Source organism: Bison bison, unplaced genomic scaffold, assembly GCF_000754665.1.
Source record: "Bison bison bison isolate TAMUID 2011002044 unplaced genomic scaffold, Bison_UMD1.0 scf7180017864289, whole genome shotgun sequence".
Lineage (NCBI taxonomy): Eukaryota > Metazoa > Chordata > Mammalia > Artiodactyla > Bovidae > Bison > Bison bison.
The window spans coordinates 21,307,864-21,330,081 of NW_011494861.1; the positions used below are offsets into that span (position 1 = coordinate 21,307,864).

At 39.9% G+C, this 22,218-nt stretch overlaps 2 protein-coding genes across 5 annotated transcripts in view; one reads left to right on the forward strand and one right to left on the reverse strand.

Moving 5' to 3' along the window:
- The window catches only part of LOC104996031 (torsin-1A-interacting protein 2-like), a 40,318-nt gene extending 36,472 nt beyond the window's left edge, over positions 1–3,846 (reverse strand). Inside the window, exon 1 of the mRNA XM_010850162.1 lies at positions 3,785–3,846. The gene's annotated coding sequence lies outside the window, so the exon portion shown is untranslated. The remainder of the gene's footprint in view (positions 1–3,784) is intronic.
- Positions 3,182–22,218, forward strand: part of TOR1AIP1 (torsin A interacting protein 1) — a 45,487-nt gene continuing 26,450 nt past the window's right edge. The window contains exons 1-4 of one of the 4 annotated variants that reach the window (XM_010850154.1): positions 3,182–3,947; positions 6,331–6,408; positions 12,777–12,836; positions 14,190–14,234. In XM_010850154.1, the coding sequence (XP_010848456.1) occupies positions 3,467–3,947; positions 6,331–6,408; positions 12,777–12,836; positions 14,190–14,234 (664 nt within the window). In that variant the 5' untranslated portion in view covers positions 3,182–3,466. The remainder of the gene's footprint in view (positions 3,948–6,330; positions 6,409–12,776; positions 12,837–14,189; positions 14,235–22,218) is intronic. The other 3 variants (XM_010850152.1, XM_010850155.1, XM_010850153.1) reach the window with 3 other exon arrangements.

Genomic DNA, 22,218 nt, shown 5'->3' on the forward strand with positions numbered 1-22,218 from the left:
TTACCCTGAACTAAACACTCCAGGAGACAGTGGAGGACAGAGGAGCCTGGCTGCTGGAGTCCATGGGGTTGCAAAGAGTCAGACATGACTTAGCAACAGAACAGCAAACAAAAAACTCATGTACAAAAATTATCTTATTAAAATAGCTGCTTTACTTAGAAATCCAGTGTCAAGAACATTAGATTTCTAGACTGAGGCCTAATAGGTATTTAAATTAATGCCAATATATAATTGGCATTATAATTTTGTATATATCTGTCTTCCCTAATATATGGCAAATTCCCTCAGGGTGAAAAATACTCTTAATTGAATTCATATATTTATTAAGTATCTATTCTGTTTCAACACAGACGTTTAATAAATACATGAATTAATGAGTCTATTCTTTGTTCTCGGAGAAGGCAATGGCACCCCATTCCAGTACTCTTGCTTGGAAAATCCCATGGACGGAGGAGCCTGTTAGGCTGCAATCCATGGGGTCGCTGACAGTCGGACACTCGATAACAGTTGGACACTGAGTGACTTCACTTTCACTTTTCACTTTCATGCACTGGAGAAGGAAATGGCAGCCCACGCCAGTGTTGTTGCCTGGAGAATCCCAGGGACGGGGGAGCCTGGTGGGCTGCCGTCTATGGGGTCGCACAGAGTCGGACACAACTGAAGTGACTTAGCATAGCATAGCATAGCATTCTTTGTTCTAATCATTTCTTCTCTTGTTCTCTTTCAATTCATTGAATTCCTCCACAGATCTCAAACTCCCACAATAACTGTTTAACATTCAGAGTTCATGCTTCCTCTTGGTATTAGCAGTCCAGCAGTTCCCTTATGATATTAGTGGAGTCTACCGTCTCTATAACGTCACTTCTTTTGTGCCACCCTTGGGTTTGGAAAACATCTACAGCAGAATATCTGGTTCGACAAGGGTTTAACTTTACCTCACAGTTGGTAATGAAAGTTGGTTATTTGTCAGGTTGCTAAGTGTGGGAGGCACGTATGGCAGAGCTAGGATTATGTACCCTTATTACCTAGACAAAAGAGGGAAAACCCTAAAAAAATGTATGTTTTAATGCTAAAGTTACTATTCCTCTGATCCTGCGTAAGCTCATGATTTTGAAAACCATTCCTAAGTTCTTCAAGCATTTTTAATTACAAGATGACACAGGTGGTGCTAGTGGTAAAGAACCTGCCTGCCAATGCAGGAGACATAGACATGCAGCTTCAATCCCTGGGTCGGGAAGATTCCCTGGAGGAGGGCATGGCAACCCACTCCAGTATTCTTGCCTGGAGAATCCCATGGACAGAGGACCTGGTGGGGTACAGTCTGTGGGCCTGCAGTCTGGGACAGGACTGAAGCAAATTAGCAGCAACAATACATGTACTAATGTATTGAATCTCCTGTCTTTTTAATACATCCCCCCAAATCTGTTTAACAATCTGTATCCAAGTTTCTATAAAGTTAACTGTCCTCATAAATGTTTTAAAGAGCTTAATATTTGTATCAATATTACCACTATAATATGAATTTTATTAATACTACTTGTATAGTTTTATATCCTTTAATCTATTATATCCTTTATTATATCCTTGAATCTATTATATCTTTTCATCTATTACAGTACTTTTCCTGTTACATATTAATAGAGTAATATAATAGGTACCTTATAAAGCACTAGTTAAAACCAGTAAAAGCCAGATATTAATCATGTATCAACACTTCTCAGCATTTTGTCAGAGAAAAGTCTCACAAATTTTCCAAATATACTAACTCAGGCTGACAAGGGAGAACATGCTTTTAATTTTCCCTAAGATAAAAGATTCTTTAAAAAGTAGCATCTCTCATGTTGCTATTCCTTTAGTTTCTTTGGCTATATTGTATATAATTAAAAAAAAAACAAAACAGAAAACTAAACGAGAGCTTCCATCAAGCAAAAACCTAGGTGATTCTAAAGCATGTAATTACTCGTGTCTGTGACCAAATTTATGGACTATTAGTGAAAACACGACATCATTAAGATTTCATTAAAATGAAATATGTACCCAGTTTGGACAATGAGTTGCTCAAAAACATTCTAAAGTGATTTTAAATACTTGAAAGAGTAAACACCTTTGTGGCTCAGCTGGTAAAGAATATGCCCACAATACGGGAGACCTAGGTTCGAATCCTGATTGGGAAGATCCCCTGGAGAAGGGAAAGACTAACTCTAGTACTCTGGCCTGGAGAATTCCACGGACTGTACACCATGGGGTCCCAAAGAGTCGGACATGACTGAGCGACTTTCACTTCACTTCAAAATTTTCAGGCCCATTCACTGTAACTGCTATCCAAACTGCAAATTTTTAAGTCTAGTCACTAAAATCAATTATAGAAAATCGTCCGAGAAGGGTGTGTGTATGTGAAGGCAAGATTAACCGATTTTTCAATAACATTCCCTCAGTGTGTCTAACTTTAGATATTTGCAGATTTTCCACACAGAAGTGAAACAAATGGCTTTGTCATGCTTTCTTATTCAGTAAACTAAACGCAGAAAAAACCCTGTATCAAATGCAGTGTATCAAGTCATGCTCAGAATCAAAGTGAAAATAATGGATCACAACTGAAAATTACAGTGCTGTCTTTAATCAAAGTATTTGTTGATTTCTCACTGTCCATAACACAGCACTAACAAAGTCTCTGAACAGTGTTGCTGAAGTACAGCCTTTATACGAAATCAGGAGTAATACTGGTTGCTGCGTACGTTTTGTAAATGGAAATCCACCCAAGTAAGCCTGTAGATGCGATTTCGTACACTCAACGAGACTTTTAAAACCTAAAACTGGTAAACTGCCTTCCCAAGGAACTTGAAACTAAAATTTTCTCCAGGGAAAGATGACACCTGCGAATATGTCTTATCAGCCCTGCAAAGCGACACTTGGAAAGGTACGGCGAAGGCAGGAGTCGATCAAAAAGGCTGCGGGAAAACTGCGCAACAGCCTGGGGCTGAGGAGCGAAACCTCCACCTTTCACTCCGCCTTTCCCAGCTACGCTGTGCTGGGGGCCCGACCCAGCGCCTCTTGCGAGCAGGCAGCAGTTGCCAGGAGCAGCTGGACTGTGGACCGGCAATTTGCCCAGCCACTTGTCCCTTCTCCGTCTTCCCTCCCTCCCTCCCCGAAGGCCGAGGACAGCGACGCCTCCTCGCTCTTCTCCTCCTCTTTAGTGCCTTCAGCCAGGAGGCGGGAGTGACCCGCGGCAGCTGACCCAGCACAGGCACTGCCTCTCCCACAGCCCTCGGAGCACACCATGGGCCCAGAGGCCGGTTTGCAGCACAGCAGCGACGACGCAGGCGGCAGCCCCGGCGACGCTCAACTGCCTCCCTGACCGCCGACACCACCGCCCTTCACTCCCGAAAAACGATCGCCACCAACGGCAGGAGACTCTTAAGGGCACCGCAAAACACCTTCGCGATCGACTCAAGCTACGTCAACAACTATGGCAGGCGAGGGGCAGCGGGCGGAGCCGGAGAGAGAAGGATGGGCGCTGTACGTCACGCCCAGGGCTCCGCTACGGGAGGGAAGGCCCCGGCTCGCCCCTCAAAATGGCGGCAGCGGTGACGTGCCTGCGTACGGAACTCCTACGCCGTCGCGCCACGGCCGGCGGGAAGTGAGGTTCTCAGAAGAGCCGCCCGAAGTGTACGGCGACTTCGAGCCCCGGGCGGCCAAAGAAAAGGCCCGGGTGGGAAGACAGATTCCGCTAGAAGGGTTCCGGCCCGATTCGGCGAAAGAGGAAGTGAGAGAAAGCGCCTATTACCTTCGGTCTCGGCAGCGAAGGCAGCCCCGACTCCACGAAGCCGAGGAGAGGCAGACGCGGAGAGCCACTCCCCTCCAGCAACAGCCGCACTCGCCGCCGCCTCCGCTACGACCCTCTCCGGTTACGACCAGAAGAGGATTACGGGACTCCCATTCATCCGAAGGTGAGACAGTCGGAGGTAACAGTGTCAGCCGCAAGTCAGGGAGGGAGTGCCGTGGGCGGGTACGCGTGAAGGGTGTGCGCTCCCTGGGCGGGCGTGTGCCTGCCTTGAGCTCATCCCCTCTGAGCTTCTCCGGGATGGACGTGAGCCCCCTCCTCCGGGCCGCCCCGTCGGCTGGCGGGAAAGTGGCAGGGCGGGGGGGCCGGAAGGAAAGGCGGTCGTGCGTAGTGACCTGAGCAGAGTCGAGGAGCCGCGTGCTTCCCTGGGCATCAATTTAGAGGTGTCAGGAAATTGCCTGTTTTCTGCAGGCCTGCACTTCGGGGCGGCGAGTTAGGCAAAAGGCAGGACACTGAATCACTCAGAGTTCAGTTTCACATCGGTTTCAAATTGGTTCTCTCTACCCTGCGGATGTTTCTGCCTAAGCCACTTCCATTTCCTCCTTTAACTCCGAGACCAGAAGTCCTTCAATGAGATTTTTGGTCCTCCTCTAACCTTCCAGTCTTTCCCGGTGACTATCCAGGGGGGGAGAAAGGAAGGGGAATTTCGTGAGTGGCCGTTTTGAGGACTAGCGTAGTTGATGAATTGATTTGAGATCCCACCCACATGTTTACACTGAAATGGGGTCAAGGCAGTCATCCTGAACCTGAAGCTTCCCAGTGTGTGATAAACTTGAACTGATCGATCTTTCTCTAGTGTGGTGGTCTCTGCCAGAAATTCGCATATTGGGGACCGTCAGTGTAACCTAAGTAGTTAAGTAGTAGCGTGACAAAGCAAGACTTTAATTAGTTTTCATCTAAATGGGCCACAGGGTTACTGAGAAAGTGATTGTGTAGTCTTAGGAAAGGCACAGATGAATCAACGCCGGTAATGCATCCTTTGCCACACTGCCCCTTCTTCCCCATCTAACACTGAGTCACAGATGGAGTTTCATGTTGGCTCCAGGTAGGGCACCTATGAGGTAAAACCAAGGGGTTTGAATCATAATGGGATTACGTAGTTGGTGATAGACCATTGGTGGATACGATGAAGAGGAGATGGATTTTCAATTTAGAGCTGGGTAATAGACTGCACATTGCCTGCTGATGCCTAAAATGTGGACACAGTAGAAGTGTTGATGATTTTGGAAATTATGTTAAAGATATGTGAGTTACTGTTGGGAGTAGCAATGCAAGACCGTTTAACCCCTATACATGTTTTATCTCTCTTTTAAGGTTATAAACTTGTGAAGACAAAGATCCTGCATATATATTTGAGGGACCATGTTATATTTCAGTGTTGATCTTCTTTCTATATCTCCAATAGCTAGAAGAATGCTTTGGAAGGCAAAGGGAATATGCTAAGTTGTATTGACTCTTCCACACAGGCTGGTGCAATTGTATAAGCTAGTTTTTTTTTTTAAAAAACACACAAAGGATTTACTTCTATTTTTAGTAAATCTATGAGAATCTACACGTTTTTCAGTCTTCCTCTTTAGTCCATCTTTTAAATTTTCTAGAGTAATATTTCTATATTTATTTTGTAAAGCATCATTGGTGAGTAGTTTATTTTTATGTTGTCCTAAAGAGTAGCTCTTACTAGTTCAATTCCCAAGTTTTGGTAAACCTAATTTTTTGTTGTTTAGTGTCCCCTAAGTCGTGTCTGACTCTTTTTGCCACCCTGTGGACTGTAATGCACTAGGCTCTTCTGTCCATGGGATTTCCCAGGCAAGAATACTGGAATGGGTTGCTATTTCCTTCTCTAGAGGATCTTCCCTACCCAGGGGTCAAACCCGAGTCTTCTGCATTGGCAGGCAGATTCTTTACCACTGAGTCACCAGGGAACCCCTTAATTACACATTTCTGAAGGGATTGAAACTGAGTGGGCCCCTGTGAGTCTCCCCATTGTTTGGAGGCAGTACGCCAGCCATTATGACCTTCTCTGAGTTCCAAATGGCAGGTTCCAACAGTTGCTAATCAAGGGAAGAACAACCAAGAAGTCACCTGATGCAAGATTAAAAGGCCCAGATTAATCATCAGGATTAGGAGACTGACCACCTGAGATGAGAGTAAGGGAGTGCAGACCCTGCTCACACCCGTATCTTGTCAGACACCCCACCTTTGACCCACTTATAAAAACACTCATGAAGTCCTCCGGGGATGGGACACGTAGTTTTTCAAGGCAGAAGCCTGTGTGTCTCCCTTTGCCTGGCAAAGTAGTAAAGCTATCCTTTTCTGCTTCACTCACAACTCTGTCTCTGGGATTTGATGTGGCACCCGTGCACAGAGAGACCAAGTTTTCATAACAGAATGAATTACTTGCGTTTCTATTTATATATTGCTGTTAATATACATAATCTCTACTCACTTTGCATATTGTGAATTTTACAATTGTTATGTCTATTCTTTAGAGGATGAACCACCTTCACAAACTGTTTTAAGCCAAACGGTCACAAAGAAAGCTATCAGGAGAACACAAGAGACTCCAGGTAAGAAGAGTTGAGTTTGTTTTTTTCTAACCTGTCAGCTTTTTTTATGTATAGATTATAGCCTATAATTATTGGGTTATTGGATTATTGGGTCAATCAGGGGTCCGAAATCATACCTCATTCAAAGTTTCAGTGAATCTTATTTTTAGGTTGTTAAATTGTTAAATAGTAGCATTTGTCAGGATAGATGTACCCACTTTTTTGGTGAGGAAACTGGAGCTCAGAGTAGCTGACTTTTCTCTTAAGATTGCTTGCTTTGTAACTGAGCCAAATTCAGACCTAGGCTTGTCTTCTCCAAAGCCCCTTCACTTGCCCCAAGTACCTCACTGTCACTCTCCCATGGAATAATTAGCTGCTCAGTAAAGCTTGTTAAGTGTTGAATCATGTATCATGTAAAATGGATTAAATGGTCTGCATAGTAAAATCATGATACAATATAATCAATCTCAATTTGATAGTATATTTTATTAAATCTAGGATCTCATCAGTTGTAAGATATATCCTCTTCTTGGGCTTCTCTGATAGCTCAGTTGGTAGAGAATCCGCTTGCAATGCAGGAGACCCGGTTTGATTCCTGGGTCGGGAAGATCTGCTGGAGGAGGGATAGGCTACCCATTCCAGTATTCTTGGGTTTCCCTGTGGCTCAGCTGGTAAAGAATCTGCCTGCAATGCAGGAGACCTGGGTTCTAACCCTGGTTTGGGAAGATCCCCTGGAGAAGGGAAAGGCTACCCACTCCAGTATTCTGGCCTAGAGAATTCTATGGACTGTATAGTCCATTGGTCACAAAGAGTTGAACACAACTGAGCATCTTTCACTTAGGAGGAAGAAATGCTGCCAGTTAAGGGTAATGTGCCTTAGATTGTATAATATATCCCAATTTTAGAGATGTTAAAGTATAGAACTGTTTGCATCTTAGTATCAAGTGGCATTAGGCTACATTTGATAGATCAGATCAGATCAGTCACTCAGTCGTATCCGACTCTCTGTGACCCCATGAATCGCAGCACACCAGGCCTCCCTGTCCATCACCAACTCCCAGAGTTCACTCAGACTCACGTCCATCAAGTCAGTGATGCCATCCAGCCATCTCATCCTCTGTCATCCCCTTCTCCTCTTGCCCCCAATCCCTCCCAGCATCAGAGTCTTTTCCAATGAGTCAACTCTTCGCATGAGGTGGCCAAAGTACTGGAGTTTCAGCTTTAGCATCGTTCCTTCCAAAGAAATCCCAGGGCTGATCTCCTTCAGAATGGACTGGTTGGATCTCCTTGCAGTCCAAGGGACTCTCAAGAGTCTTCTCCAACACCACAGTTCAAAAGCATCAATTCTTCGGCGCTCAGCCTTCTTCACAGTCCAACTCTCACATCCATACATGACCACTGGAAAAACCATAGCCTTGACTAGACGAACCTTTGTTGGCAAAGTAATGTCTCTGCTTTTGAATATGCTGTCTAGGTTGGTCATAACTTTCCTTCCAAGGAGTAAGCATCTTTTAATTTCATGGCTGCAGTCACCAGCTGCAGTCACCATCTGCAGTGATTTTGGAGCCCGGAAAAATAAAGTCTGACACTGTTCTTCCACTGTTTCCCCATCTATTTCCCATGAAGTGATGGGACCGGATGCCATGATCTTAGTTTTCTAAATGTTGAGCTTTAAGCCAACTTTATCACTCTCCTCTTTCACTTTCATCAAGAGGCTTTTTAGTTCCTCTTTACTTTCTGCCATAAGGGTGGTGTCATCTGCATATCTGAGGTTATTGATGTTTCTCCCGGCAATCTTGATTCCAGCTTGTGTTTCTTCCAGTCCAGCGTTTCTCATGATGTACTCTGCATATAAGTTAAATAAACAGGGTGACGATAGTAGCCATTTTAAAACTTATTTTGAAAAGCAAGGGAAAGGATTAAGTTCAGTTATTAATGCATAGTATCCTTTGCTTTTTGGTTCTGTTTATTTTCAGTTTGCTTTTCTTGATATTAGGAAATCCACAATAATAATGACTGTAGCTATTGAAACTGATCATCCGTGGCTTTTTTTTTTTTAACCCAAATCCTGACTTACTTCCTTACCCATTCCTGCTAATAAGATTTTGCTTTGTAGTTTAAACTATTCTGTTTAGCGTAAATAAATATCTGGTTAAGGATCAATTCCAAATAACACACCCTTTATGCTTAATTCCTTGAACAGCCTGTGTTCCTGTGTTAAGATTAGAAACTATTTTAGAAAAATGCTTTGAGTGATAGGCTCTATAATCACATTTTTCAGGCCATTTGAGAAAACTATATTCTTGAAATTTTATTTACAGTAGCTTCAATTACATGACGCTTATGCCTGGAAAAGCAAAAGTTTCTCATTTTTAAAATCTACAGCAAAAATAAATAAAATCTACAATAAATTTATAAAATTTATGGGGTTAAGTAAATTGATATAATGAAGACAGTTGAGCACCAGCCTATAGACCATACAGACCATTATAAAACTATTAAACAATAGAATGTCTTGTACAGTCTTTTGGGGTTCACATTAAGCTTGTATTTTAGGACTGCTATTGAGGTACGTGGCTGCGTAATGTTGTGCAAAGAACACTGGACCTTGGTCATATTAGCTAGCCATGTTGACCCTCAGGCCTTTATCTGTATGACTTAACGTGTCCTAACTCACAAGCTCACTGCAAAAGTGAAACAATACTTGCAAAATCACTTAGTATACAGTAAAACATATGGCTATAAGGTGGGGTTTTTTTTTCCCTCACGGCACTTTGCAGGCAGTGTGAAGTTCATAAAATTTTGCTTAAGCATTTCTTTTTCTGACAAAGCTCATGCTATGGTTGATAATGCAAAAGACAAAACATTTCCCAATGTAGATGGTAGATTGATGGAACTCATGCACATATTACCTGGAATATATTGTGCTACAATATAACTAGACATAAAGATATGTGCATTTTGGGGAGATTTGAGATACTCTGGGTTCTTTTACTATAAAAGGTGCTTTTAAAAATCATACTATATCTACTACTTGTCTTGCTCCTCTGTCATTCCTCTTAAAAAAGGAGAATGTTTAGGAAAGTCATTAAATGAACGCTTGTAAAGTCCGTCTTTACAAGCTTTGTAAAGTACTGAATATTCATTGGAAGGACTGATGCTGAAGCTGAAACTCTAGAACTTTGGCTACCTGATGTGAATAACTGATTTATTGGAAAAGACCCTGATGCTGGGAAAGATTGAAGGCAGGAGGAGAATTGGATGACAGAGGATGAGATGGTTGGATGGCATCACCAACTCTGTGGGCATGAGTTTGAGCAAGCTCCGGGAGTTAGTGATGGTTAGGAAAGCCTGGCTGGCTGCAGTCCATGGGGTCGTAAAGGGTAGGACACAAATGAGCAACTGAACTGAATTGAAAGTCTGTCTAGCAGAGGAATTACTTAAACAGGAGTCAGTTTGATGGAAAACTACTTTAAGTACAAGTTTAAGATAGGCCCTTCCTTGTTTGAGGGAATATTAATTGGTACAACCACTATGGAAAACACTAGGAGGTTGCTTAAACCTAAAGATAGAGTTGCCATATAATCCTGCAGTCCCACTCCTGGGCATATACCAGGAGAAAACTCTTAATTCAGAAATATACATGCACCCACAGGTTCTTAGCAGCACTGTTTACAATAACCAAGACATGGAAGCCACCTAAATGTCCATCAACAGATGAATGGAATAAAGACGTGAAAGTGGTGTGTGTGTGTGTGTGTGTGTGTATGTATACACACACATGTGCAAAATGGAATAATAGTCATAAAAATGAATGAAATACTGCCATTTGCAGCAACATAGAAGGACCTAGAGGTTATCATATTAAAGTGAAATAAGTCAGAAAGAGAAAGACGTATATATAGTATCACTTGTACATAGAATCTAAAATATGATACAAACAAACTTACTTACAAAACGGAAACAGATTCACAGACTTACAGTTACCACAGGGGCAGGAGGGTAGAGGAAGAATAAGTTAGGAGTTTGGGATTAGCAGATATAAACTACTATATATAAAATAAACAACAAAATTCTACAGTATAACGCAGGAAACTGTATTCAATATCCTGTAATAAACCATAATAGAAAAGAATATGAAAAAGAATATATATATATATATATATATATAGAACTGAGGAGAAGGAAATGACATCCCACTCCAGTGTTCTTGCCTGGAGAATCCCAGGGACAGGGGAGCCTGATGGGCTGCCATCTATAGGGTCGCACAGAGTTGGACACGACTGAAGCAATTTAGCAGCAGCAGCAGCATAGAACTGAACCATTTTACTATACACCAGAAACTTAATAATACAACATTGTAAATCAACTGTACTTCAGTTAAAAAAAATATATAGGCTCTTCCTCCTCCTTGTAGAATCGCAGACTTTCAATTCAACTCTGGTGTTCAAAATCGTGGTGTAATTGTATGTAGGACCACTGGTGTGGTCTGACAAAACTTTATCCAAAAATGTCCTTAAAAATGATGACCTATACCAAGGGACTTCCCTGGTGGCTCAGCTGATTTAAGAATCCACCTGCACTGTGAGAGACCTGGGTTCGATCCCTGGGTTGGGAAGAACCCCTGGAGAAGGGAATGGCTACCCACTCCAGTATTCCTGCCTGGGAAATCCCATGAACACAGGAGCCTGGTGCACTCCATCTAGTCCATGGGGTTGCAGAAGAGTCAGACATGACCGAGTGACTAAACAACATTTCGTCATGAACATTTGATTCTCTGACTGCTGTAATTACAGAATTCATTCATTCTCCAGATGTTTATTGAGCACCTACTTTATACTAGTTCCGTTGCTAGATTCTGGGGGTGCAGTGGTGAGCAAGAGCAGCAAACAAGGGAAGGAGATTGCTACGAAAGAAGAATCCTTGTTATTTTATTCCCTAATACCCCTCTCTGCTACTCTCTGTCCTTCAACCCCTCTTACATAGGGCTATGTATTTGGTAGAGCATACAAGAAAAGCTTAAATGAAAAGATGGGGTCTGAAATAGTAATTGGTATCTATAGATTAAAGTTGAGTTTTAGGTTTTAATTAAACCTGCAAAGGATGGGAATATAGGGGGAAAAAAAGAGGAAAGTCATTGTAATAATAAGAGTAACAGACATATGTGGTATTTCTTTTTAAAGCTATTTATGTAAGTTCTAAATATGTGTTATGTAGAATGCTAACAACTGATACATTGCATAGAATCTTAGAGCTGGAAGGTTTAGGAGAGTCATGTACTCAGAGTTTCTATCAGTGTAGGTGTCCCTCTGTTAACATCCATTCATGCATTGTTGATCATCTGCAGTGATGTGGAAATCACTCCCTCGCCATCAGTTCTGTTTTGGAGACAGCACTAATAATTTGGTTGCTTTTGTTTTTACCGTTGAACTAAAAGCTACTTTGCTGTAAATTTCTCTTGATCTTAATTCTGCCTTTCGAGCTACATAAAATCAACTTAAGTACTTCTCTATATCTCTGTCTTTAAAATGTACAAAAACATGCTCAATAAGTATTTTTAGAACAAATAAATGGATGTCCCTTCAGGATTTCTCTTCTTGATGCTGTGAAGAGGAAATGGGGTTAAGTCAGTTTTATGAGAACAAACATAGGCAGCCAATATAGTGGAGAGGGGTCAGTGATAGCTGGTTCAGAGCATGGTTTTTGCACTTCTCACGCAAAGCCAAACATACTGCTTTTTTTATAGATACAAATGAAACTAAGTGTAATATAATCCAAATTTAAATATAGATTGGGTTTTATATTATGTTGTGCGAGGCTCTTTGAGGACATACACCTTGGATTTCTAGGCTAACATTAACTTATTATTTAATGGGATTGGCTTCCTCGTTAACCCTGTGCCATTGAACTGTAGACAGTCTGAAATAAATTATGGCTAACGATAACATATTTTTTTAAATTAGAGCTTGTATTTGCTGAAACACACAGGGTTAAATAATTGGAGGGAATGTATTATCTCTTAGGAAGTTAACCCTCAAATCAAAGTTTAACATAAATAATCCACAGTGAGGGTATGCCACAATGGAATAGATAATTGAGTTGGTGCTACGGTACAGATTTTGGTTCTTAATTGAGACATTTAGAAGTTTTATTTGATGTTCCTTTCTTTTTATACAATATGGTCTGGTGAGAAAAACTGCCAAATTTTACATCAAACCCATATGTTTTTCATGGCAGCAAACCTTTCTCTAGTTCACTATTGTATTCCCATACTTAGCATAATGGAGAGCTCAGAAAAAAACTTTGCTGACTAAATAGGTGATTGTATAATAAATCGAATATGTTCGAATTTTATATATGTATTTTATTTTTTTCTCTTCCCATATTAGTGATGAGTGAAGATCCTCTAATCAGCCTGCGTAGACCTCCTCTAAGAAGCTCAAGATCTGGTAAGAGATTGTTTTGTCTGTTGGTTCAGCTTTCTCATATTTTTAAATAGGGTACTTAACATGTATTTATTGGAGAAGGCAATGGCACCCCACTCCAGTACTCTTGCCTGGAAAATCCCATGGATGGAGGAGCCTGGTAGGCTGCAGTCCATAGGGTCACTAAGAGTCAGACATGACTGAAGCGACTTCACTTTCACTTTTTACTTTCACGCATTGGAGAAGGAAATGGCAACCCACTCCAGTGTTCTTGCCTGGAGAATCCCAGGGACAGGGGAGCCTGGCGGGCTGCCGTCTATGGGGTCGCACAGAGTCGGACATGACTGAAGCGACTTAGCAGCAGCAGGAACATGTATTTATATAGTTCAAAATTCAAAATTTCTATAAATATTCGATGGAAAGTCTCCCAGCTCCCTTCGTTGTTTGTCCACCCAGTTTCCTTAAGCAACCAGTGTTGTCAGTTTCTTAGGCAGTCTTCCAGAGATATTTTATGGAGATATAAGGGAATTCATGTATAAATCATCCTTTCCTGTCTTTTTTAACCCACATTTTAGCCCAATAATTACTCTTTTCTGTACCTTGTTACTGTTGATTTTACTTAAAATATATTGAGACATCCTTCCATATAAGTGTATAAAATAATTTCTTCATTCTTTTTTAGAGGTTGTGTCCTTGTATGTTGCTATGATTCTTTTTGTTAGCAAAATGGTTTTAAATTAATGTCAGGGACTTTTTATTCTTCCCAGTATAATGCTAATAAAAAATTGAAGACTGAGGCTTTGTGGCTCAGGGCTATAAATTTTTCCTGCCTTAACGGCATTTCTTCCCTTGTGGCTCAGCTGGTAAAGAATTCGCCTTCTATGCAGAAGACCTGGGTTTGATCCCTGGGATGGAAAGATCCCCTGGAGAAGGGAAAGGCTACCCACTCCAGTATCCTGCCTGGAGAATTCCATGGACTGTATAGTCATGGGGTCACAAAGAGTTGGACATGACTGAACAACTTTCACTTTAAGACCGTAGAAGAGTATTGCCCTTAAATTGATTTCATGACTATGAAAGAAAACTAGGAATGTCATTCCAAGAGATCTACTTCATTTTTAGAGTTTCCCAGCCCATAAGGGTGCTTTATTGTGGGAACTAAAAAAGGAAACATTTACCTTCACATGAGGTTTCTACTTCTCAGTTATTCTCTTTTAAAAAGAGTTAGGTTGTTTTTTTGTTTTTTTTTTTCTGATAAATGACTGTCCTTTTAAGTGATAAAAATCTGTTAAGGTTTTGATGATGAACCTGTGGTAAAGAACCATATGATGCATTTCCTTTTAAGCACTAATCATTTTGTTGCTATCTCTCTTACAGATTCGGCACACAAAACAAATGGAAATGCTAAAATGAGTGAATTAGGTTTGTTTATCTCTAATTCTTATAGGTTCTCTTTGAGGCTTCAAATTAGCAGTAGAATACAGGAGTACTTTCATTTGGTCACTGGCTTGAAAATATTACTTTGTTCATTATTTCAGCTTGAGGGACAGTGTCTTTATGACCAATAGCCTTGGTTTTTATTCTCTGAAATTATGTCCTTTGTTATATTATTAAGTTCACGTAAGAAAATACATAACCTATATTTTAGTTTTTATTAGCAGTTGTTAACACTATCGCGAGAAAAAAGATAACAACTTACCAATTAAGTTTTTTCTTGCTTTAGAAAGTGAATTGGAAATTTTTCTGTAGTAAGTTGTGTCCTTTGCCATGTTTGTTGAAGTGGTTTATATTCTTTTCAGGATTTGCCTTGATATAGGACTTGAGCTACCAAGATCTGTGGCTTTAAGTGAACTTACATTGATTGTGGTTGGACTTAGTCTTAAGTTACAAATTTTCTAAATTTGGAGATGAGTCAAAGGAGAGAAGCTTCATTTTTCTTTATAAATAGTTGCAGCTTGGTTTAAATTTGTCTTCCACTTAAGCTCAATTTTTTTTAGAGACTTCAGAATTTATAGTGTCTGGGTACTGAAAATGATCCTTGTAGTATGCAGCTTATCATTTGTACTTTTACCTACCAGCTTCTCAAATGCTCTATGTAAAAACTTAAAAAAGAATTTTTTTTTAAGTCATAGAGTCTTAAATAGAAGCAAACTTGTAGATGAAATAATCTAGTACTTTTCTGTTCTTTCTATGCTAGATTTAGAAATTATTTCTGTAAGTACTTTATAATAAAAACTAACTTTACAAAAAGTACTTTCCAGCTTAAAGGAAATTTCTGTGAGATCAATAAAGAATGACATCCCTTTTTTTCCCCCAATAGTAATGCTAGTAAATCTTGAAATGTATAAAATGGCTGTTCATGGAGCTTGAGCATTTGTGATATTTCCAGACTATTCTTTATTCTCTTCTTGCTGCGCCACTCTCTTGTTCTCCAAAGCATAATTGGCATTGAATAGTAAGGTATCTATACCGGGGATCCCCAGAGTACAGCCTCTGAGTAAAACCTGACATGTGGTCTTGTTTTTATACAGCCGGTAAGCTAAGAAAAATTTTTACATTTTGTGGAATAAATATATATATATGTATACACACGCATATGACAGAGACCTTATGTGGCTAGAGAAGCCTAAAATATTTACTATTTGGTCCTTGATGGAGAAAGTTTACCCATCTCTAATTGCATTAATGGCAGACCTAAAGACAGCAAATCACCTAAATTATCATTTGTTCTAAGAATAAATTCAGAGAGTTAAATAACTGCCTGGACATAGATATATGTCCACACATAGATTGAACATTCCACACTAGGTTTTACTGACAACACAAAAAGGAGACACAGTGACTCCTGTCTTCTCTTTGAAAAAGCATGATCGTCTCACTTTTGAATCTTCATGCCTTTGTCCCCAGACATAACACAATTATGAAGTTTGTATTTCCTTGAATACCCTTCACGCCTCACACCAACACATTCCATAAATCTCTTGGAATAAGAAAGCCTATAGTAGAAATATCCTGGGACTTTGTATTTTTCTTTAAAACTGACCAGACAAAAGAAAGTGAACAGGAAGTGATACAGATAATGGTTGATGTTCACCAGAGGAGGTGGTTTTAAGTGATCTGTTTTTTATAACAAACAGAAAGACCTTAAACTTCTGAGAGTACCTTTTCCTAATTGGTTGAAACTGTTAGAAACATGACATCTCCTTAATAGCACATTTAATTATTGCCATTTGTCTAAAAGCCACAGCCTTTGTAATTTTTTTTAAATAACCTTTTTTTGGTTAGGATATTATTGCTCCAAATAGACTTCTAATGCCTTGAAAGTTTTCACATGTGTGTAGGAAAGAGTAATACTTTAAAAAAAAATTTTTTTTTAATGCTTTAACTTCCCCCATGTAGCAGCCAAGAAGTTTAGAATAAAGGAAGCTGAATGACAAAAGAGGGAAATGAAATTAAAAGCTATATAGTCATAGATACTGCTGATTCATCATCAAATTGTATTTGGATATTTATCTATACATTCTTTGCCGCTTGGGTAAAAAAATTGTTACAAGCATTAACATAGTGGTATATGCATATGGTAGAGAAGAGCCCTACTCTGTGGAAGAGGTCAGGAAGGTTTAATGGCGATGGCATTAGAATTTTGAAGGATGCAGAACAGGCAAAATGAGAAGGAGAGTTATAAATACTACAGTTTGTCTTGTAATAGAACGTCACTCTTACGTTTACAGTTCAGGCAATGTGAGAAACTCCTCTACGTTAGAAACAACACTCAGAGTAACTGCAGCTCCTTGAACTATTTTGTGGTAAATGATTTTCAGAATGACATTCTCAGTTGGTAGACTTGGGTTTCTAGAGTGAGAACTATGTTTTAAAATGTGTATATAACCAGGACAAAAGCCTATTACAGTGAAGAGTATTTGTCAACTATATAAAATGTATTATTGTTTAAGGTGTCTTAATTCATAAAATACTGCTGGATTATAAGGCACAAAATAATACTGATTTTGTTTTTAATGATGTTACCATGATAGCCTTGCTTGACAAATTATTATTTATGTCTTACATAGTGCTGATAAATATTTACTGTTAGGAACATGGAATTCTAAAGAAAGGATTTTTAGACCCTATATTAAAAGTCTTAAAAGTGTTCAAAAATAGATTAAATCCATGATTTATTTAATACTTCATATTAAAAGTATTAAAAGTAAGTGCAGAACTCCCTTATAGAAGCTGATTTAAAAATACTTCTAAATCCTTCATTGTGCTAATTAAAACTAATTGACATAACTAACATAAACTGAAAGAAGGGAGATTGAACTGTAGGCAACCTGGTATAGGAAGGATTGATTATTAGTTAATTTGCTCTAGACAATTGACACAGATTTGCAAAAGTATTGTGGAAATATATTTTATCAGGATGAAAAAAGAGGGATTACTGTACTATTTGTTTTTTCTGATAGTTTGGTGAATGAATGTAAATTTTCAACATACTTTTATTTCCATTAATACAGATTCAAAAATCAGTTCAGCTTTAAATTTTGCTACAACAAATAATTTTTGAACTATATAAAACATAATGCCTCAATATAAATGTGATTTTAACAAAGCTACTGTATTACATTTAGGTATTGTTGAAACCTCTCATTTTAGAAAGAATTCACTTTTCAGCTTTCCCCGCATTCATTCATTTACTCAAAAAATTATTGACGGAGACTTTTTAAAAGGTTCCACATGTAAGGAGTTTGGAAGTCACCACTTTAGCCTAATAACAAGTCAAAAACTGACAACTGAAAAATCAACAACTCTTCTTAGATCCATAAGAGAGGAAATGACACAGGTCAAATCACTGCCCCCAAGGTTGGAGAAATGGGCAAATACAGGAAGTCATAGCTTGCTAGAGCCGAGACTCACAAGTGGAAGCCTCTGCGGGAGGTAGTGCAGGGTAGGAAAACCTGAACTGCAGTTAATGAATTGTTGGATGTTCTGTGTGGACAAGTCTGAAGAGTTAAAAAATTTCAACAGGACCCAGTCTATGGCGGGCCCCTACTGTGTTGTGAAATTTACCTCCAGAGGCTCAGCCAGGCTCACATTAAAAAAAAAAAATCTCTTCATACTTCTGCAAGGTAGAGGGAGAAAGGCAGCATTTTGAAACATGTCAGGATATTCTGTTCTTAACAAGACAAGCCCTCAAGGAAATCTCCTTAACTGGAGCCTGTCCGTCTAGTCAAGGCTATGGTTTTTCCAGTGGTCATGTATGGATGTGAGAGTTGGACTATGAAGAAAGCTGAGCGCCGAAGAATTGATGCTTTTGAACTGTGGTGTTAGAGAAGACTCTTGAGAGTCCCTTGGACTGCAAGGAGATCCAACCAGTCTGTCCTAAAGGAGATCAGTCCTGGGTGTTCGTTGGAAGGACGGATGCTGAAGCTGAAACTCCAGTCCTCTGGCCACCTGATGTGAAGAGTTGACTCACTGGAAAAGACCCTGATGCTGGGAAAGATTGAGGGCAGGAGAAGAAGGGAACGACAGAGGATGAGATGATTGGATGGCATCACCGACTCAATGGACATGAGTTTGGGTGAACTCCGGGAGTTGGTGATGGACATGGAGGCCTGGTGTGCTGCGGTTCATGGGGTTGCAAAGAGTTGGACACAACTGAGCGGCTGAACTGAACAGAACTGAACCTACTATATCAAAGCCCAGCTGACTTGAGAGATGGGAAATAAACCCAACTCCAGACAATTCTGAGCTCTCTATTTCACCTAAACAGGAAGGGGAAAATCTTTGAACTGTTGTGAAGTTCATGGTCTTGAGGCATGAGCTTACTAAAAAGTGGACACCTAGAGCTGGACGATATTTCCCTTCTCCCAGGATACTGCCCCTCGCTGAACACCTTACCACCACTTTACTAAAGACCTATTTACAGCAGTATTCTTTTTACCCAGTACATCAAGAAAAAATTATAAAACATGACAAAATGCAAAAAAGCAGTTTGAAAAGATAGAGCAGTATCAACCAGATATGGCATGGATGTTAGAATTATCAGATCAGGAATTTAAAACGACTATGATTAATATGGTGCAGACTCTAATGGATAAAGTAGGCTACATGCAAGAATAGATGAACAATGTCAGCAAAGAAGTAGAAATCCTAAGAGTCAAATGCTGCAGATAAAAAAACACTAACAGAAATGAAGAATCTTGATGGGCTTATTGGAGTGGACGTGGCTTAGACTCTCTAGCAATAGAATATCAATAGCATTCTCAAAGAAATGATAATATATGATATGATTTATTAGCTAGTGCTATGATGATAATAATACAGCAATATGTAAATGTATCAAATCAACACATTATATACCTTACACATACACAATGTTAAATATCAGTTATATCTCAATTTAAAAAACAGAATCCTTAAAAACCAAAAAGCAAAGAGAACAATGACTAAATAATACAGAATATGCTAGACTGTGCAACAGCTACAAAAGGTATACATATGCATACAGTGAATAACAGAGAAGAAAGGAACAGAGAAAATGTTTGAAATATTAATGACTGTGTGCTCAGTTGCATCCGACTCTTGGCTACCCCATGAACTATTGCCTGCCAGGCTCCTCTGTCCTTGGGATTTAGGCAAGAATACTCGAGTGGTTGCCATTTCTTCCTCCAGGGTGTCTTCCTGATCTGCGGGATTGAACCTGCATCCAGTGCGTCTGCATTGCCAGGTGGATTCTTTACCACTTGAGCCGCCTGGGAAGCCCAGTAATGACTAAGAATTTCCCAGGTTAATGTCAAACACTAAACTCAGATCCAGTAATCTCACAAACACCAAGAAAGATAAATGCCAAAAATAAAAATGCCCTTAGGCATATCTTTGTTAAGCCACAGAAAGTCAAAAGTAAAAAAAAAAAAAAAGAAACCTAAACAAAGCCTGAGGAAGACAACACGTGACCTGTAAAGGAATAAAGGTCAGAATTACATCTAACATCTCAGAAAGCATGCAAGCAAGAAGAGATCAGAGTAAAAGATTTAAAGTGTTCAAAGAAAAAAACCCACCAACCTGGAATATTGTACCATGCAAACCTATCCTTCAAAGGTGTAGCCTCTGCCCAAGTTAACTAAGAAAAAAAGAAAAAGAAGGAAAAAAATGGAGGGGAATAAAAGGTAGGATGCAAGTTACTAATGTCAGTAATTAAAGAGGGGACACTGTATATCCTATGGAAATTAAAAGGATAACATGGGAATATTATGAACAACTTTATGCCCACCAATTTGATAACCTAGATGAGATGTAACTGATTCCTTGAAAGATATAATCTGCCAAAACTCACTCGAAATAGGTGATCTGAATAGCTCTATATCTCTTAAATAAATTGAATCAACAATTAATAACCTTCCAAAATAGAAAGCATGAAGCCCAAGTGAGTTTCTTAGTGAATTCTATCAAACATTTAAGGAAGAAATTATGCCAATTCTCTACAGTCTCTTGGAGAATGGAAGCAGAGGAAGTACTTCCTAACTCATTCTGTGAGGCCAGCATTATGCTGATACCAAAACCAGACAAAAACAGTAGAAAAAACTATAGAACACCAGCATCAGAAACACAGCAGTGTGAAACATCCACCTTTGTCTTCCCTTCACTCCATAACCAGTGAAAAATCCACAGCTTAACAAAGATGTCTCTGCTAAAAGCAACAGGATGCTGGAGAGTTCCACACATCTGTGCATCTACAGATGGGTGAAATGTAACACTTAGTGGAAGGGGAACTGAGGTAATAGTGGAAATGGGGCTGCGATTTGGGTCCATTGATGGGAACAGCAGAGCCCAGAGACAGAGAACCCAGAAACAGCAAGAAAGGCTATACGCATGACTCTAGCGAACCAACCAGCCTGGCACCCAAGGCCACAAGTAACTGGTCGATGGCAGCAGTGGGGCCTGGGATCCCAAAAACCCCAAATAGCAGCACCTCAATAGCTGCTGAGGTGCCCACATCCACATCACCTCCCATTCACAGTGGCAGAGCCTGCAAACCTTATAACAGACAAGGTAGAGTTGCCTGTGTGACTCCAGTCCCTCTGCCCCCTCCATCATCTTCCCTCATGATGGAGCTTGTGTCTCAGGGGATCCCAGATGCAAGGAATGGAAAGAGCCCACCATCCTGGTGATGACAAAGGCTCTAGCACAAGCAAGGAGCTATGACCCTGGTGGCACAAAAAAACTACAACAAAGGCACAGTCACACCTCTTACAGAGAAGGTGGAGTCTGTAAAATGCCATTCAGATAGATGTAACCAGTGGCAGCTCAGGTAAGAAAAACAAAACCCATGTGATAGTGCCACCAACTGGAAAACAAAGGAGTCTTAACTGCTAACCTATCATTTAATATCAAATGTGCTTACAGAGGAACAGTTCATCATCAAACAACATGAAGAACCACAGTAACAGTATACCACAAAAAGAAAATAACAGATCTCCAAAAACAAAAAGTCATGAAATATTGTAAATCTGTTAGAGAATTAAAAAGTTATCATGAAGATAGTCAAAGATATAATAAAGATATAATACTCAAAGATACTCAAAGATATAATAAAACTCAGTTTAATGAGCTCACTGATAAAACTAATGGCAGAAAGACTACCTTACCAAGACATTAAAATTCTGAAACAAATTCTGGACCTAAAGAACGCAATAAATAAGATGAATTCATTAGAATGAGAGCAGACCACATGAAGAGAGAGTTCAGTTCAGTTGCTCAGTCGTGTCCGACTCTTTGCAACCCTATGGACTGCAGCACGCCAGGCCTCCCTATCCATCACCAACTCCCAGAGCTTGCTCAAATTCATGTCCATCACGTCAATGATGCCATCCAACCATCTCATCCTCCATCGTCCCATTCTCCTCCCACCTTCAATCTTTCCCAGCATCAGAGTCTTTTCAAATGAGTCAGTTCTTTGCATCAGGGTGGCCAAAGTATTGGAGTTTGAGCTTCAGCGTCAGTCCTTCCAATGAATATTCAGGACTGATTTCCTTTAAGATTAACTGGTTTGATTGCCTTGCAGTCCAAGGGACTCTCAAGAGTCTTCTCCAATACCACAGTTCCAAAGCATCAATTCTTCAGCACTCGGCTTTCTTTATAGTCCAGTTCTCACATCCATACATGACAACTGGAAAAGCCACAACTTTGACTAGACAGACCTTTGTTGGCAAAGTAATGTCAAAGTAATGAAGAGAGAGGTAGTGACGTTTAGATAGAAATCTAGAAGTGATACAAGTAGATGAGAAAAGAGAAATAAGATGTTTTAAAAATGAAGGAGTCCTAAATACTCAAAATTCAATAACAGTATTTTAAAGGCAGCCAGAGAAAAAATGGTGACCTACAAAGGAACCCTCATTAGGCTATTGGT